Source organism: Notolabrus celidotus, unplaced genomic scaffold (genome assembly GCF_009762535.1).
Source record: "Notolabrus celidotus isolate fNotCel1 unplaced genomic scaffold, fNotCel1.pri scaffold_393_arrow_ctg1, whole genome shotgun sequence".
In the NCBI taxonomy this organism is placed as follows: domain Eukaryota; kingdom Metazoa; phylum Chordata; class Actinopteri; order Labriformes; family Labridae; genus Notolabrus; species Notolabrus celidotus.
Genome location: NW_023260211.1, coordinates 8,943 through 25,000, shown reverse-complemented (window position 1 = coordinate 25,000; position 16,058 = coordinate 8,943). Strand labels below are relative to the sequence as shown.

At 44.8% G+C, this 16,058-nt stretch overlaps 1 protein-coding gene across 1 annotated transcript in view; it reads left to right on the top strand.

Moving 5' to 3' along the window:
* Positions 1 to 15,624, top strand: part of btbd9 (BTB (POZ) domain containing 9) — a 16,158-nt gene extending 534 nt beyond the window's left edge. Inside the window, exons 2-11 of the mRNA XM_034679212.1 lie at positions 3,749 to 3,955; positions 5,501 to 5,864; positions 6,441 to 6,708; positions 6,796 to 7,015; positions 7,405 to 7,524; positions 8,943 to 9,052; positions 9,286 to 9,475; positions 10,430 to 10,537; positions 12,251 to 12,329; positions 13,826 to 15,624. Of these exons, the coding sequence (XP_034535103.1) occupies positions 3,771 to 3,955; positions 5,501 to 5,864; positions 6,441 to 6,708; positions 6,796 to 7,015; positions 7,405 to 7,524; positions 8,943 to 9,052; positions 9,286 to 9,475; positions 10,430 to 10,537; positions 12,251 to 12,329; positions 13,826 to 14,047 (1,866 nt within the window). The 5' untranslated portion in view covers positions 3,749 to 3,770 and the 3' untranslated portion in view covers positions 14,048 to 15,624. The remainder of the gene's footprint in view (positions 1 to 3,748; positions 3,956 to 5,500; positions 5,865 to 6,440; positions 6,709 to 6,795; positions 7,016 to 7,404; positions 7,525 to 8,942; positions 9,053 to 9,285; positions 9,476 to 10,429; positions 10,538 to 12,250; positions 12,330 to 13,825) is intronic.
* Positions 15,625 to 16,058: the final 434 nt, after the last annotated feature.

Below are 16,058 nucleotides of genomic sequence, written 5' to 3'. Positions count from 1 at the left end.
TTACTGTTAGGATGGAGGAGGAGAGGAGCTAACTAGCATGTAGCATTCAGCTCTTTAATGTAAACGGGCTTTAAAACAGAGTTAGCTTAATGCTAATCTGTACCTGAAGCAGGTAACAACCAAAACATCAAGGTGTACCTGAAGCAGGTAACAACCAAAACATCAAGATGTACCTGAAGCAGGTAACAACCAAAACATCAAGGTGTACCTGAAGCAGGTAACAAACAAAACATCAAGGTGTACCTGAAGCAGGTAACAACCAAAACATCAAGGTGTACCTGAAGCAGGTAACAAACAAAACATCAAGGTGTACCTGAAGCAGGTAACAAACAAAACATCAAGGTGTACCTGAAGCAGGTAACAACCAAAACATCAAGGTGTACCTGAAGCAGGCAACACACTTTCAGTCTCTGGTGACTTTCAGTCTCTGGTGACTTTCAGTCTCTGAGGGGACTTTCAGTCTCTGGTGACTTTCAGTCTCCATGGTGACTTTCAGTCTCTGTGGTGACTTTCAGTCTCTGTGGTGACTTTCAGTCTCTGGTGACTTTCAGTCTCCGTGGTGACTTTCAGTCTCTGGTGACTTTCAGTCTCCATGGTGACTTTCAGTCTCTGGTGACTTTCAGTCTCTGAGGGGACTTTCAGTCTCTGGTGACTTTCAGTCTCCATGGTGACTTTCAGTCTCTGGTGACTTTCAGTCTCCATGGTGACTTTCAGTCTCTGTGGTGACTTTCAGTCTCTGTGGTGACTTTCAGTCTCTGGTGACTTTCAGTCTCCGTGGTGACTTTCAGTCTCTGTGGTGACTTTCAGTCTCTGTGGTGACTTTCAGTCTCTGGTGACTTTCAGTCTCTGTGGTGACTTTCAGTCTCTGTGGGGACTTTCAGTCTCTGTGGTGACTTTCAGTCTCTGTGGTGACTTTCAGTCTCTGGTGACTTTCAGTCTCTGGTGACTTTCAGTCTCTGTGGTGACTTTCAGTCTCTGTGGGGACTTTCAGTCTCTGGTGACTTTCAGTCTCTGTGGTGACTTTCAGTCTCTGTGGTGACTTTCAGTCTCTGGTGACTTTCAGTCTCTGTGGTGACTTTCAGTCTCTGTGGGGACTTTCAGTCTCTGTGGTGACTTTCAGTCTCTGTGGTGACTTTCAGTCTCTGGTGACTTTCAGTCTCTGTGGTGACTTTCAGTCTCTGTGGTGACTTTCAGTCTCTGTGGTGACTTTCAGTCTCTGGTGACTTTCAGTCTCTGTGGTGACTTTCAGTCTCTGGTGACTTTCAGTCTCTGTGGTGACTTTCAGTCTCTGTGGGGACTTTCAGTCTCTGTGGTGACTTTCAGTCTCTGTGGTGACTTTCAGTCTCTGGTGACTTTCAGTCTCTGGTGACTTTCAGTCTCTGTGGTGACTTTCAGTCTCTGTGGGGACTTTCAGTCTCTGTGGGGACTTTCAGTCTCTGTGGTGACTTTCAGTCTCTGTGGTGACTTTCAGTCTCTGGTGACTTTCAGTCTCTGGTGACTTTCAGTCTCTGTGGTGACTTTCAGTCTCTGTGGGGACTTTCAGTCTCTGTGGTGACTTTCAGTCTCTGTGGTGACTTTCAGTCTCTGGTGACTTTCAGTCTCTGTGGTGACTTTCAGTCTCTGTGGTGACTTTCAGTCTCTGTGGGGACTTTCAGTCTCTGTGGGGACTTTCAGTCTCTGTGGTGACTTTCAGTCTCTGTGGTGACTTTCAGTCTCTGGTGACTTTCAGTCTCTGGTGACTTTCAGCCTCTGAGGGGACTTTCAGTCTCTGAGGGGACTTTCAGTCTCTGAGGGGACTTGCAGTCTCTGAGGGGACTTTCAGTCTCTGTGGTGACTTTCAGTCTCTGGTGACTTTCAGTCTCTGGTGACTTTCAGCCTCTGAGGGGACTTTCAGTCTCTGAGGGGACTTTCAGTCTCTGGTGACTTTCAGCCTCTCTGGTGACTTTCAGCCTCTGTGGTGACTTTCAGTCTCTGGTGACTTTCAGTCTCTGGTGACTTTCAGTCTCTGGTGACTTTCAGCCTCTGTGGTGACTTTCAGCCTCTGTGGTGACTTTCAGTCTCTGGTGACTTTCAGCCTCTGAGGGGACTTTCAGTCTCTGAGGGGACTTTCAGTCTCTGTGACTTTCAGTCTCTGTGGTGACTTTCAGTCTCTGTGGTGACTTTCAGTCTCTGGTGACTTTCAGTCTCTGTGGTGACTTTCAGTCTCTGGTGACTTTCAGTCTCTGTGGTGACTTTCAGTCTCTGTGGTGACTTTCAGTCTCTGGTGACTTTCAGTCTCTGGTGACTTTCAGTCTCTGAGGTGACTTTCAGTCTCTGTGGTGACTTTCAGTCTCTGTGGTGACTTTCAGTCTCTGTGGTGACTTTCAGCCTCTGGTGACTTTCAGTCTCTGTGGTGACTTTCAGTCTCTGAGGGGACTTTCAGTCTCTGGTGACTTTCAGTCTCTGTGGGGACTTTCAGTCCCTGAGGGGACTTTCAGTCTCTGGTGACTTTCAGTCTCTGGTGACTTTCAGTCTCTGTGTGGACTTTCAGTCTCTGGTGACTTTCAGTCTCTGGTGACTTTCAGTCTCTGTGTGGACTTTCAGTCTGTGGGGACTTTCAGTCTCTGAGGGGACTTGCAGTCTCTGAGGGGACTTGCAGTCTCTGAGGGGACTTTCAGTCTCTGAGGGGACTTTCAGTCTCTGAGGGGACTTTCAGTCTCTGGTGACTTTCAGCCTCTCTGGTGACTTTCAGCCTCTGTGGTGACTTTCAGTCTCTGGTGACTTTCAGTCTCTGGTGACTTTCAGCCTCTGTGGTGACTTTCAGCCTCTGTGGTGACTTTCAGTCTCTGGTGACTTTCAGCCTCTGAGGGGACTTTCAGTCTCTGAGGGGACTTTCAGTCTCTGTGGTGACTTTCAGTCTCTGAGGGGACTTTCAGTCTCTGGTGACTTTCAGTCTCTGTGGTGACTTTCAGTCTCTGGTGACTTTCAGTCTCTGTGGTGACTTTCAGTCTCTGGTGACTTTCAGTCTCTGTGGTGACTTTCAGTCTCTGGTGACTTTCAGTCTCTGGTGACTTTCAGTCTCTGAGGTGACTTTCAGTCTCTGTGGTGACTTTCAGTCTCTCTGGTGACTTTCAGTCTCTGTGGTGACTTTCAGCCTCTGGTGACTTTCAGTCTCTGTGGTGACTTTCAGTCTCTGAGGGGACTTTCAGTCTCTGGTGACTTTCAGTCTCTGAGGGGACTTTCAGTCTCTGGTGACTTTCAGTCTCTGGTGACTTTCAGTCTCTGTGTGGACTTTCAGTCTGTGGGGACTTTCAGTCTCTGAGGGGACTTTCAGTCTCTGAGGTGACTTTCAGTCTCTGTGGGGACTTTCAGTCTCTGTGGGGACTTTCAGTCTCTGTGGGGACTTTCAGTCTCTGTGGGGACTTTCAGTCTCTGAGGTGACTTTCAGTCTCTGTGGTGACTTTCAGTCTCTGAGGTGACTTTCAGTCTCTGTGGGGACTTTCAGTCTCTGAGGTGACTTTCAGTCTCTGAGGGGACTTTCAGTCTCTGTGGGGACTTTCAGTCTCTCATGTTTTATAAACTTTGTGTTGTCGTCCTCTGAGGTGGTGAAAGTAGTTTGAGACAGTTAGTATGAATGTGGATTAGATCATGTTCTAACTTAGTAAAGGAGTTTAAACTCACTACATGAGAATACTTTGGTTTAAAGTAAGACTCAAACATGAAGTTACTGAAGCTCTCTGTTTTCCTCTCTGTGTTGATTTGTGTGCAGATGTGACTGACAGCTGTCCAACATGAGTAACAGCCACCCTTTGCGTCCCCTGGCCTCTGTGTCAGAGATCGACCACATCCACCTGCTGTCGGAGCAGCTGGGAGCCCTGGTGCTGGGAGAGGAGTACAGCGATGTCACCTTCATCGTGGAGGGGAAGCGCTTCCCTGCGCACCGGGTCATTCTGGCAGCTCGCTGTCACTACTTCAGGTAAATGTCTCCACACATCATCCCCGCCACTTGGTTTGAGCTGGGGATGTCCATACTCCATTAACTGGTTGTTAAGAACTTACTCCAACACGTCTGTTTGTTTGGATTTTCTCTCCCGTGGATCAAACATCATGTGGTCTCATGTTTGGTTCAGCTCTCAGGGAGGTGTTTGAAGTTTAAAGCATGGTTCAGAATCAGCTGACTGAAGGTGTTGCTCTCAGCAGAGACACTCAGCTGAGTGACAGGTCTCCACGAGTGCTTTGTTTCTCCTCCCTGGACTGATTCTGACCCGGTCTCGCTCCCAGCTGACACCTGACCGCAGTCACATGATTATTTTACTCAATAAGAACGAGAAGACAGAAAACTGGACTCTGAGTCTGAAACATGTTTCTGTTCAGTTCCCTTGTTGAAGTCTGAGCCTTCTCTTTAATGACTGTGTGTCTGCAGAGATTATGAGCCTGCTCCACACGGTGATATTCAGCGGTTAACATTTTGAACACCTCAATACGATCCATAGATATTCAATACTGTCAGTTATATAAACACTGTGTCAGGAAGGAAAATTAGATTCAGGGGAAAAAACACAACTATTTCCATATCACCAATGCCGTGTTATAAAGATAATATAAATCAAAAATAATGACAGAGAACAAGTAGGTAAATTAAAGAGAAGTGACATAAGGCCACATCATCATCCATACATGAGGAATACAAAAATAATAAATACAAATAACAAATAAAATAGAAGAGTTAGAGGATTGAAAGGACATATCCATCATTAGATTGCTCATATGTGTAGGTTTCATATTCTATATATTAATAGTAAAAACATCAGTCATAGCTTTAACTTTAAAAGAGAAGTGATAAGGAGATCCTAAGACTCAACAGTGGATGCTCGTGCCTTATGAATTACAGCCAGTGACCTTTCTATGAGAGCGATATCTCTAAAGTAATTAAACCGTTGTTTTAAAGATGGAGGGTCAGTAGAGAACCAGGAATGTATTATGGTCTTCTTAGCAGCAGTTGAACTTGCAAATATGATTTTCCTTAAGACCAAAGATTTAATACCATGGGACATTCCCAAAAGACATGGGCATATGTGCCAACAGTGGATGATTACATTTAGTACAGTTTGGACTATCTACAAGCTTCATTTTGAAACGTCTGTGAGGTGCTGCATAGTATTTATGGACAAACTTAGAATGAATGTGTTGGTGGGCAGGATTCCTTGATGAGATAAATATATTGGTCCAAATAATGTCCCAATGGAGTTCGAGGTTTTGTCCTTCTAGATCACGGGTCCAGGATGTAGTCACCTTCAATGTTTTTGCACTCTTAGAGATGAAGTCTTTAGCAATAATAGACACCGATCCAGCAGAGTTTTTCCAGTGGACATTTACGTTTTTTGAATGATTAATCGATAATTGATCTTTAACATTTCCAAAGATCGATCAAGGAGAACACTTGAAAGTTAAATCCCTAGTTTGAAAACTTACAGCCACTCAGAAAAGACATGAGCGCTGTTCTGTTGTTCTGTCTCTTCAGGGCTCTGTTGTACGGTGGGATGAAGGAATCCCAGCCACAGGCCGAGGTGTGTCTGGAGGAGACGCGGGCCGAGGCCTTCTCCATGCTGCTACATTACCTGTACACGGGCCGGGCCAGCCTCAGCTCTGCCCGGGAAGAGGTGCTGCTAGACTTCCTGGGGCTGGCTCACCGCTATGGCCTCCAGCCACTGGAGGACTCCACTTCTGAGTTTCTCCGCACCATCCTGCACACCAATAATGTCTGCCTGGTTTTTGACGTGGCCAGTCTGTACTCTCTGAGCACGCTCAGTGCAGCCTGCTGTGCCTACATGGACAGACACGCGCCAGAAGTGTTGAACTCTGACGGTTTCCTCATGCTCTCCAAGGTAAGAGGTTTTTAGATGGATTATAACGTTGTGTGTGAGGAGCTGTCATCAGTTTTACACAGGGCTAATGTTAGTAACTACATATTATTTACATTTTAATATTTAATGTCCTGTGTGAAACCATGGAAACAAACCATCCTTTAAAGCTGGGGTTGGTGTTCAGATTTAGATCCACTTTTTGTCATACAGGTTAAAATGATGTCCTGATGGTAATCAATACATGATGTGTTCTTAAAGAAGAGGTAAAAGAGCTGCTCTCTACAGCCGGAGTAAACCTGGGGAAACACCAACCTATCACCGTTTTTTGGAGGAGCTCCGAGGGAGGAGGGGAGGGGTTAGACGGAGTCATGAGGACATGCTACATTCAAATTCATGCTAGTTTTCCGAGACTACCAACCCCAGCTTTAAGTATTTGAGTGTGTCAGCACATGTTACCTGTTGGACCTGCAGCAGTTGTTGCTCTCTCCTGTCTGAATCCTCGTCAGTGTTGAACTCTCTCATCAATCAAGGGTGCATTCAAGCCTGCGAGCTGTGAGTGTTTGAGTAGTGTTTATATTAACATACATGTGTTTACAGACCGCACTGCTGACCGTGGTCCGCCGGGACTCTTTCGCTTCCACGGAGAAGGAGATCTTCCAGGCCTTGAGTCGTTGGTGTCGTCAGCACGTGGACGGGACTGACACGCAGGAGGTGATGGCCGCAGTGCGGCTGCCGCTCATGACTCTGACAGAGATGCTGAATGTTGTGCGACCGTCCGGCCTGTTGAGCCCAGACGACCTGCTGGACGCCATCAAGACCCGATCCGAGAGCCGTAACATGGACCTGAACTACAGGGGCATGCTCAGTCAGTGCATACAGTTCTCACTTGAATCTTATCAAACACTAATCAACAATGAGAAGTATTTACATGTTTGCTCTCCTTTGGTTTCAGTCCCAGAGGAAAACATAGCTACAATGAAGTACGGAGCTCAAGTGGTGAAAGGGGAGCTGAAGTCCGCACTGCTAGACGGAGACACCCAGAACTACGACCTGGATCACGGCTTCTCCAGACACCCCATCGAGGAGGACGGTCGGGCTGGGATCCAGGTCAAATTGGGCCAGGCCTCCATCATCAACCACGTCCGCCTGCTGCTGTGGGACAGAGACAGCCGGTAAGAGGAGGCCTGGTTCTGCTGAAGCCTGGCTCGGGTTTAGCTTTGGTATCACAACACAGCAGTTCTCAGAAGTCTGCTTTCTTTACAAACAAGTCTGTAAAAACTTTATTATTTATAGATAAATGTTTGACTGTTAGAAAAACAGAGCGTGCTGAGAGGACTGTTTCTGTGCTGGAATCATTTTGTCTCTAAAAACAAGTTTTCATTTTGACTTTATTGGAAAACCAAATAACAGTTCTTCTAAACTCTGCAGAAAGATCAGAGGGACCCCTTTAAGTGTATCTATTCTCCAGTTGTTCACGATTCTGGCGTCAGGAGACCCGTGCTTTGTGCTTTACGGGTTGGTTTGTGTCCTGATTTCCAAATGTCCCTCTTGACTGTTTAAGGTCCTACTCCTATTACATTGAGGTATCCATGGACGAGCTGGACTGGGTGCGGGTTGTGGACCATTCGAAGTATCTCTGCCGCTCCTGGCAGAACCTGTACTTCACACCACGAGTCAGCAGGTAAACTCCACTGAACATCCAGCTCCTGGTTTGTTTGCAGCAACAGAAAATCTTTGTCCCTAAATATTGAAAATGATGGGCTTGCTTCAGCTTCAGCTCGACCTTACTTTAGCCTGGTGTGGAGCAGTTACAGGGTGATTCAGAGCTCAGGTTCATCGGGTGATGTGGATTATAATCTCAGTGAGGTTTGATGGCAGAGGACAGAAGACTCCAAAGAGCCGTGTTAAAAGAAATCTCTTTCAGTTTGAGCCTAAATGAATATTGGGACTCAGCTGGGATCTGTTTTAAAGGTGACATATCATGCAGAATGGACTTTTTAATGGTTCTCTCCCTGAAATCTGTGTCCCTGTCTACAAACCCCCTGAAAAGTCAAAGACTCCATTCTGCCCCTGTTCTGATTTCTCCACCTTTCTGTAAATGTGTGCTGAAACCAGCCGTTTCAGTTTTCAGTGTTTTTCATACGTCACAACGCCATCCGGTCTGTAACAGGAAGTCAGAGCTCGGAGCTTGTTCAGCCCATAGACTGTATAAAATACAACTCAACCCCTCCTCCGTTTTCATTCCCTGCACACATGTGTGCTAACAAGGAGCTTAGGAGGGAGGCATGCTAGTTGTAGGCTGTCTTAATAAACACAAAGGTCGCTTTGACTCCCCACGTCTGCAGATTTGAAGATCTAGTGGATGATTTTTAGTTTTCATGGAAAAGTGCTAGCGCTAGTTAGCATAGCTACATAGCTACATGTTGGTAGCTGTGTACCAAGACACACGTCGACATGCTGACAAATAAAACAACAAGAAACACTAAATCTGTGACCAATGGTTCAGAAAGGTCCTGCTGCAGGCGCCTCTCCGTCAGGATCAGATTCTGGATCAGATTCAGAGGGTTGAAGTAACGCGGGTCTGTGAGCAGCCGTGTATATTCAGCCAACATGTAAACATTAGATCAACGTGCTAGAGAGCGGAAGCCACACCCACTTCCTGAGGGGGCGTGGTCAGAGAGAAAACAGACTGTTCTGAGGAGGACTGAAGAAGAGGGGTTTACAGGCAGACCAGAATCTGATTTCAAAGTGTTTTTATGAGCATAAACTTTAAAGACATGTTTTGGGGACCTCTTAGACCAAGATATGTTGATGAAGAAGAGCAGAATATGTCACCTTTAAAGAGTCATCACTTCATCTCTGTGATTCCTTCTTGGAGTGTTCTACTTGATGCTTTTTAAAGTACAGCTGGGATTCATCAGTCTCAGGTTTTCATTAAGGAAAGGTGAATAACGGGCTCCCCCCATGTCATTACATTTCATGAAGTCTTGCAGATGTTTAGTGTGTTAGGGTGAATGTATGATAAGTAAAGCTAAGCTAATATAGCGGTTGTTTATATATTTCCTGCTCTGTGATGTCATGTCTCTTGTTGTGTCTCAGGTACGTTCGCATCGTGGGAACACACAACACAGTCAACAAGGTCTTCCATCTGGTGGCTTTTGAATGCATGTTCACCAACCGTCCATTCACGCTGGAGAACGGACTTCTGGGTAAGATGTAGGAACCGACCTAAAGAGGAGAGATGACCTTCTTACTGTTCAAGTTTATTTAATTCAGTCTTTCCCAAGAAAACCGCCCCCCTTAATGTTAAAGACCACAAGAACTCAGGTCACACGTCTCTCATAAAGTGTGTGATTGCTACGTGTAGCATGGTCCGGCTAAATACAGTTCTTACAAACAACATTTCAAAGCAGGTCTAGAACTCTGTATCTCCTGTCTGCAGTGCCGGGGGAGAACGTGGCGACCATAGCGGCCTGTGCAAGTGTCATCGAGGGTGTGAGCCGCAGCAGGAACGCCTTGCTCAACGGTGACACGCGCAACTACGACTGGGACTCAGGCTACACCTGCCATCAGCTGGGCTCTGGAGCCATCGTCATCCAGCTGGCTCAGCCCTACTCCATCACTTCCTTAAGGTACACATGAGGCCACATCAAAGACTCTGAAGAACTCTGAAGAACTCTGAAGAACTCTGAAGAACCAGCATGTCATTATTTAACTGCATGAACTAAACAAGCAACACATTTATCTTTGAGTAATAATTTAATGACAGAAAACATTCAGTCAGTTTCATCTGATGGAAACATAAAGAGCAAGGCCAGCTCTGCTCTTTATGGGATGTGAACCATAGAATAAGTGAGTGATTGATTGATTGATTGGTTGACTGATTGACTGATTGATTGACTGATTGATTGATTGATTGATTGATTGATTGATTGACTGATTGATTGATTGATTGATTGATTGATTGACTGATTGATTGACTGATTGATTGACTGATTGACTGATTGATTGATTGATTGGTTGATTGATTGACTGATTGACTGATTGATTGACTGATTGATTGATTGATTGATTGATTGACTGATTGATTGACTGATTGATTGATTGATTGATTGATTGACTGATTGACTGATTGATTGATTGATTGATTGATTGATTGATTGATTGGTTGATTGGTTGATTGATGGGTTGATTGATGGGTTGATTGATTGATTGATTGATTGATTGGTTGATTGGTTGATTGATTGATTGATTGATTGATTGATTGATTGGTTGATTGATTGATTGATTGATTGATTGGTTGATTGGTTGATTGATTGGTTGATTGGTTGATTGATTGATTGGTTGATTGATTGATTGATTGATTGATTGATTGGTTGGTTGATTGATTGATTGATTGATTGATTGATTGAGTCACGTGAAACCACAGGAAGAAATGGATCTCCTTGATTTGATCAGGATTGAATAACTTCTGATACAGCTGCCTGTTTTGTTGATCCCTGTCCTTTAGGCTCCAGAATGAGAAACCTGATTTCAAAAACAGGAACATGGTGTTAATTCTTCTTTTATTTCCTTCACCTGTTCAGGCTCCTGCTGTGGGACTGTGATGAACGCTCCTACAGTTATTACATTGAAGTTTCCACCAACCAGCAGCAGTGGACGAAGGTGGTGGACCGCACCAGGGTGGCATGTCGGTGAGGCTCCTTCTCTTCTTTTTCTGCCCCCTGCTCTGCTCCACGACAGGTGGCAGATATACAGTGAATATAAAAGTCTCCATGTTAAAGGTGGAAACAGTTCAGACAGGATTTATCTTGGTCTCATTTTTTTACATCACTAAACCTGACATTTGAACAGGGTGTGTAGACTTTAGATATCTACTGTAACTACAGCTGCTCACTTTATTTCACACAACTCAACAACATACTCTAATACAGGATGACATTAACAAGATGAACAGGATTACATTTAAAGCATTAATCAATCAATCAACCTGTATTTGTATCACAACAAATCACAACAAACGTTATCTCAAGACTCTTTACAAACAGAGCAGGTCTAGACCACTCTATGTCAAATCCTGAACAGAGACCCAACACCAAGACAGGATCAGACTCAGTCTGACCCCACCTTAATCCACCATGAGCATTACACCTCACAGTATTTAGCTAGTTACAGCGGAGAGGACAAACTTCCTTTAACAGGCAGAAACCTCCAGCAGGACCAGACTCATGTTAGACACACATCTGCTGAGACCGTGTTGGAGAGAGGGATAGAGGGAGATGAAGAGAGAGAGAGAGATGATAGTGGGGAGACGGATAGTAGTAGTTGTAGCAGCTGGAGTCTGGACCACGTCCACAGCAGCAGAGATCCAGAGGAACCTACGAGACAAGGGAGCTCAGGGACTCCAGAACCAGGTCTATGAAAAGAGAGAAGAGAGGGAGACCAGAAGAAAGAAAAAGAGGAGAAGAAATGGAGAAGGGAAGGAGGGGATAAGAGAAGGAGACATAAAGGATGAAGAAACATGGAAACAACAGAAAGAAAGAAAGAAAGAAAGAAAGAAAGAAAGAAAGAAAGAAAGAAGAAAGGAAAGGAATAAAAGAGAGAATAAAATAAGGAAGGGAAGGAATGTAAGAAAGGAAAAAGGAAAGAAGGAACGAAAGAAGAAAGAAAGAAAGAAAGAAAGAAAGAAAGGATGAATAACAGACCCCAAAAAAGGAATCTACAGCAGAGATCCAGAGGAACCTACGAGACAAGGGAGCTCAGGGACTCCAGAAAGGTCTATGGTTAGTAACTTAAATGGGACAGGAAGAGTTAAAGTGAGAGACAGGCAGAGAGAGGAGAGAGAGGGAAAGACAGGATCCCAGTGTGTCAGTCTAAGCCTATAGCAGCATAACTAAGACCTGGTCCAAGCCTGATCCAGCTCTAACTATAAGCTTTATCAAAAAGGAAAGTTTGAAGCCTACTCTTAAAAGTAGAGAGGGTGTCTGCCTCCCGGACCCTGACTGGTAGATGATTCCAAAGGAGAGGGGCCTGATAACTGAAGGCTCTACCTCCCATACTACTTTTAGAGACTTTAGGTACGATGAGCAGGCCTGCATGTTGGGAGTGTAGAGTTCTAGAGGGGGAACAGGGCACTATGAGCTCTTTAAGATATGAAGGTGTCTGTTTTTTTTCTTTACAACTCAAACTAAATGTAAACCATCAGAATCATGAGAGCACAGACAGACAGAAGGTACCGGGACGACGTGAGTGAGATGTTGAGAGTTTAAATGAAGGGAGACTTTCCAAATGTAAAGAGAACCAGGATCCTGTCAGGAGATGAGATCATCGCTTTACAAATGAAAATCAGAAATGAATGGAGATCAGAGTGTTTCATGTTGTTGTTTGGATGTCTGTCTTTCTAACAGATCATGGCAGACCCTGAAGTTTGATAAGCAGCCTGCTTCCTTCATTCGTATCGTCGGGACTCACAACACAGCTAACGAGGTGAGAACAGGTTTCCTCCCCGTCTCTGTCTCACAGCTCTGGAATCAGAAAACCTCACATTAGTTCCTTGATCAGTGTTTGAATGTGCTGCTGCTCTTTTCACGGTGAAGACATGTTATCACTGATAAAGGAGACTTGACTACACGCAGGCCTTTACCCGAGCAGAGCATCATGGGTGTCCACTCTTACTGACAGTGTTGCTGGGAGTTCATATCAGTGACATTAAAGGTGACATATCATCAGACTGGACTTTTTAATGGTTCTCTCCCTGAAATCTGTGTCCCTGTCTACAAACCCCCTGAAAAGTCAAAGACTCCATTCTGCCCCTGTTCTGATTTCTCCACCTTTCTGTAAATGTGTGCTGAAACCAGCCGTTTCAGTTTTCAGTGTTTTTCATACGTCACAACGCCATCCGGTCTGTAACAGGAAGTCAGAGCTCGGAGCTTGTTCAGCCCATAGACTGTATAAAATACAACTCAACCCCTCCTCCGTTTTTCATTCCCTGCACACATGTGTGCTAACAAGGAGCTTAGGAGGGAGGCATGCTAGTTGTAGGCTGTCTTAATAAACACAAAGGTCGCTTTGACTCCCCACGTCTGCAGATTTGAAGATCAAGTGGATGATTTTTAGTTTGCATGGAAAAGTGCTAGCGCCAGTTAGCATAGCCACATAGCTACATGTTGGTAGCTGTGTACCAAGACACACGTCGACATGCTGACAAATAAAACAACAAGAAACACTAAATCTGTGACCAATGGTTCAGAAAGGTCCTGCTGCAGGCGCCTCTCCGTCAGGATCAGATTCTGGATCAGATTCAGAGGGTTGAAGTAACGCGGGTCTGTGAGCAGCCGTGTATATTCAGCCAACATGTAAACATTAGATCAACGTGCTGGACAGCCGAGGCCACACCCACTTCCTGAGGGGGCGTGGTCAGAGAGCTCATTCTCATTTAAAGGCACAGACACAGAAAACAGCCTGTTCTGAGCAGGGCTGAAAAAGAGGGGTTTACAGGCAGACCAGAATCTGATTTCAAAGTGTTTTTATGAGCAATAAACTTTAAAGACATGTTTTGGGGACCTCTTAGACCAATATATGTTGATGAAGAAGAGCAGAATATGTCACCTTTAAACAGATCCCCTGAAGCATAAATAACAGCTTCTGAGCATCACTTCTCTAAGTTACACAAATATTACTTTAAGATGGATAATAAAGAAAGAAGACAGAAGATCTAAATATTCTCTCCATCCTTACCCTCCTAGTTTATTCAGCTTCAGGTTCTTCATATGCTGCTCAGTGATGCTGTTGAGACAAAATGAACACATGAATGTTCAGTCTGTAAGAATCAGGCAGATAGTCCCGTAGAGGTCCTCGCTGTGTTACACCTTTTTAAAAGGACGTTAGAAGGACTTGGTGAAGTCGGCGTTATGGGATGGATCTCACAGTTCATGGACCTATAAGGTGTTATGAGTTAAACCGTCTCTCTGCTGTGTCTTCAGGTGTTCCACTGCGTTCACTTCGAATGCCCCGCCCAGCTGGACACGGAGGTAAACGAGGGCAGCCCGGGCCTGGACTCATCAGACTCAGGATCTGCTCCCCAGAACCCACGACCCCAACGACCATCACGCACACACAGCCTGCTGCCCTCCCAGCCCTCCCAGCCCTCCCAGCTCTCCCAGCTCTCGTCCTCTTCATCATCTTCCTCGCAGTCCCATCCTTGAGCCTCCCTCGCTCCCTCGTATGGGACCGGGGGTGAGAGGAACCTCAGAATGCCATTTTGCACAGCCTTCTTCATCCAGACTGCACTGCTACACGCCGCTAAAGGCGTCTCATTGTCATAACTCATGGTCCGTCTGTCAGAAGTGCAACAGTAGAGACTGGTGTATCTGTAGCAGCATCTAGGGCTCCAGTCTTCCCAGTTCTGAGACAGAAAGTTAGCTGCTACATCCACTAGCTTTTAGACTTTTGTGGAGGTACTTCTTAGCTACTCAGACTCCGGGTTTTCTCCTTACAGAACTCATCCAAGTGGAATCTTTACTCCTCCAAAGATGAGGCACACACGGAGCTGTGGTTATACTGTCCCACCAAAGAGCAGTAAGACCGGGGGGTGGGGGGGTTGCTATCTGAATTTTACCAGTTAATATTTGAAAAAGAGAGGGATTTTATCCTGACACTAGCTATTTTTTATAGAAACTGACAAAATGACTCTACTCACTTTTCATACCATCAAGCTAACAGAGTAGCAGTCAGATATTTTTCAAAGGTTGGAATTGAACTCTTCAAATGTTTGCCAAAGCTGTGTGGCTGATGGCGTTTGTATGCAACTTGCACTTAATCCTAGTATGCATTTGCATATGAAGTACTAGCTGTTCGTTGACAGGATCTCACACCTTGAAAACCAAAATCAGTGGTCCTTACCTGGTGTGACTTTTCATAGTTCAAAATTATACCTCAAGAAAAGCTACTTCAAATCGAAACTTTGAATTAGGTGTCTTAATTTAGTATTTTAAGCGCTTAGCTTAGCTTAGCTTAGCACAACTGAATTGGGCAATTAAGAAGAAAAATGACTAGCGAGGGGCTCGGACCAAACGATGCATGCACTCTGGGCTGCAGGAAGTACAGTTGATAACAGTAGACACACACGAGCAGCTGCTATTGGCACTTTATTTTACTCAAGTACTCAAACACGGTGCAGCTTGGGTCTGCTGATGAAGTACTGAAGAGCTGGATTTCTGTTGACTGCAACACCTCGCTCTTTGCTTTGGGTTCGAGCTGTCTGTTCCTGTGTTTTGAAATTAAGCTATCAGTGCTGTGGTTCTTGTTTGTTCTCCTTTGTGTCCTGATGTTGCACTTTGTCTTCTCCTTTTATTTCAAACCTTTTATTTGATGTTTCCCAGCGACCTGGTGACCCACAGATGTTTCTGTAAGCCTTCTTTGGTCCTCCTCTACATTGGATTGCATTAGAGTAGATAGTTTGATGAAGTCTTCCTCAATAATTAACCAGAGAATTGAAATAGGGCTTAGAAGGGTTACATTGTAGAGAACACACTCCCCGCCCCCTGTCCTTTATAAATGTGTATAGTTTAACTTAATATATATTAGTTTTGACCATTGATGTGTGATTGCATTTCACTGCCTCTTGTTCAATACATTGCCTGTCAAAAATGTGATGATGGAAACAGTCGACATTGTTAATGTTCATTGCTGAGAGGGGTCACACCCGTTCTGCTTGCCTGAATCGCTGCTGGTAGACTCAGTGGAAGTCTTTGATACAAGCAATACAGTGATGTCTATCTTCTGTTCTGTCTCGTGAGCGTCTGTCGCAGGCCAGAAGTGCTGACTACACATGCATCCAACATGATCCAAGCACTGATACCATGCCAGCTTTTAAATATGGTCGCTGTGTTACACTGCAGGAGGAGCTCATTGATTGTTATTATGCATATTTCAAACGTCTCACTTTGAAGTTGAAATGGAGGTAAGTTGTGTTCCTTTCACTCAGGAGGCAGAGAGGTGATGGAGATCCACCTTTCCTCTCTAAAGAAGAGTGGAATATACTAATTTAACTTTATTTAATTTCTCTATTTTTAAAGATCACAGCCCAGAATTAAAGAGAGTAGTCAAGCAGAAGTTTGTTTGAGAGAACCACAAGGTAGAAAGGAAAAGTAGTGGCCCTTTGTTATTACTACATGCTGGATAAAGCAGCAAGAGCTTACTTACAGCCTTTCTATT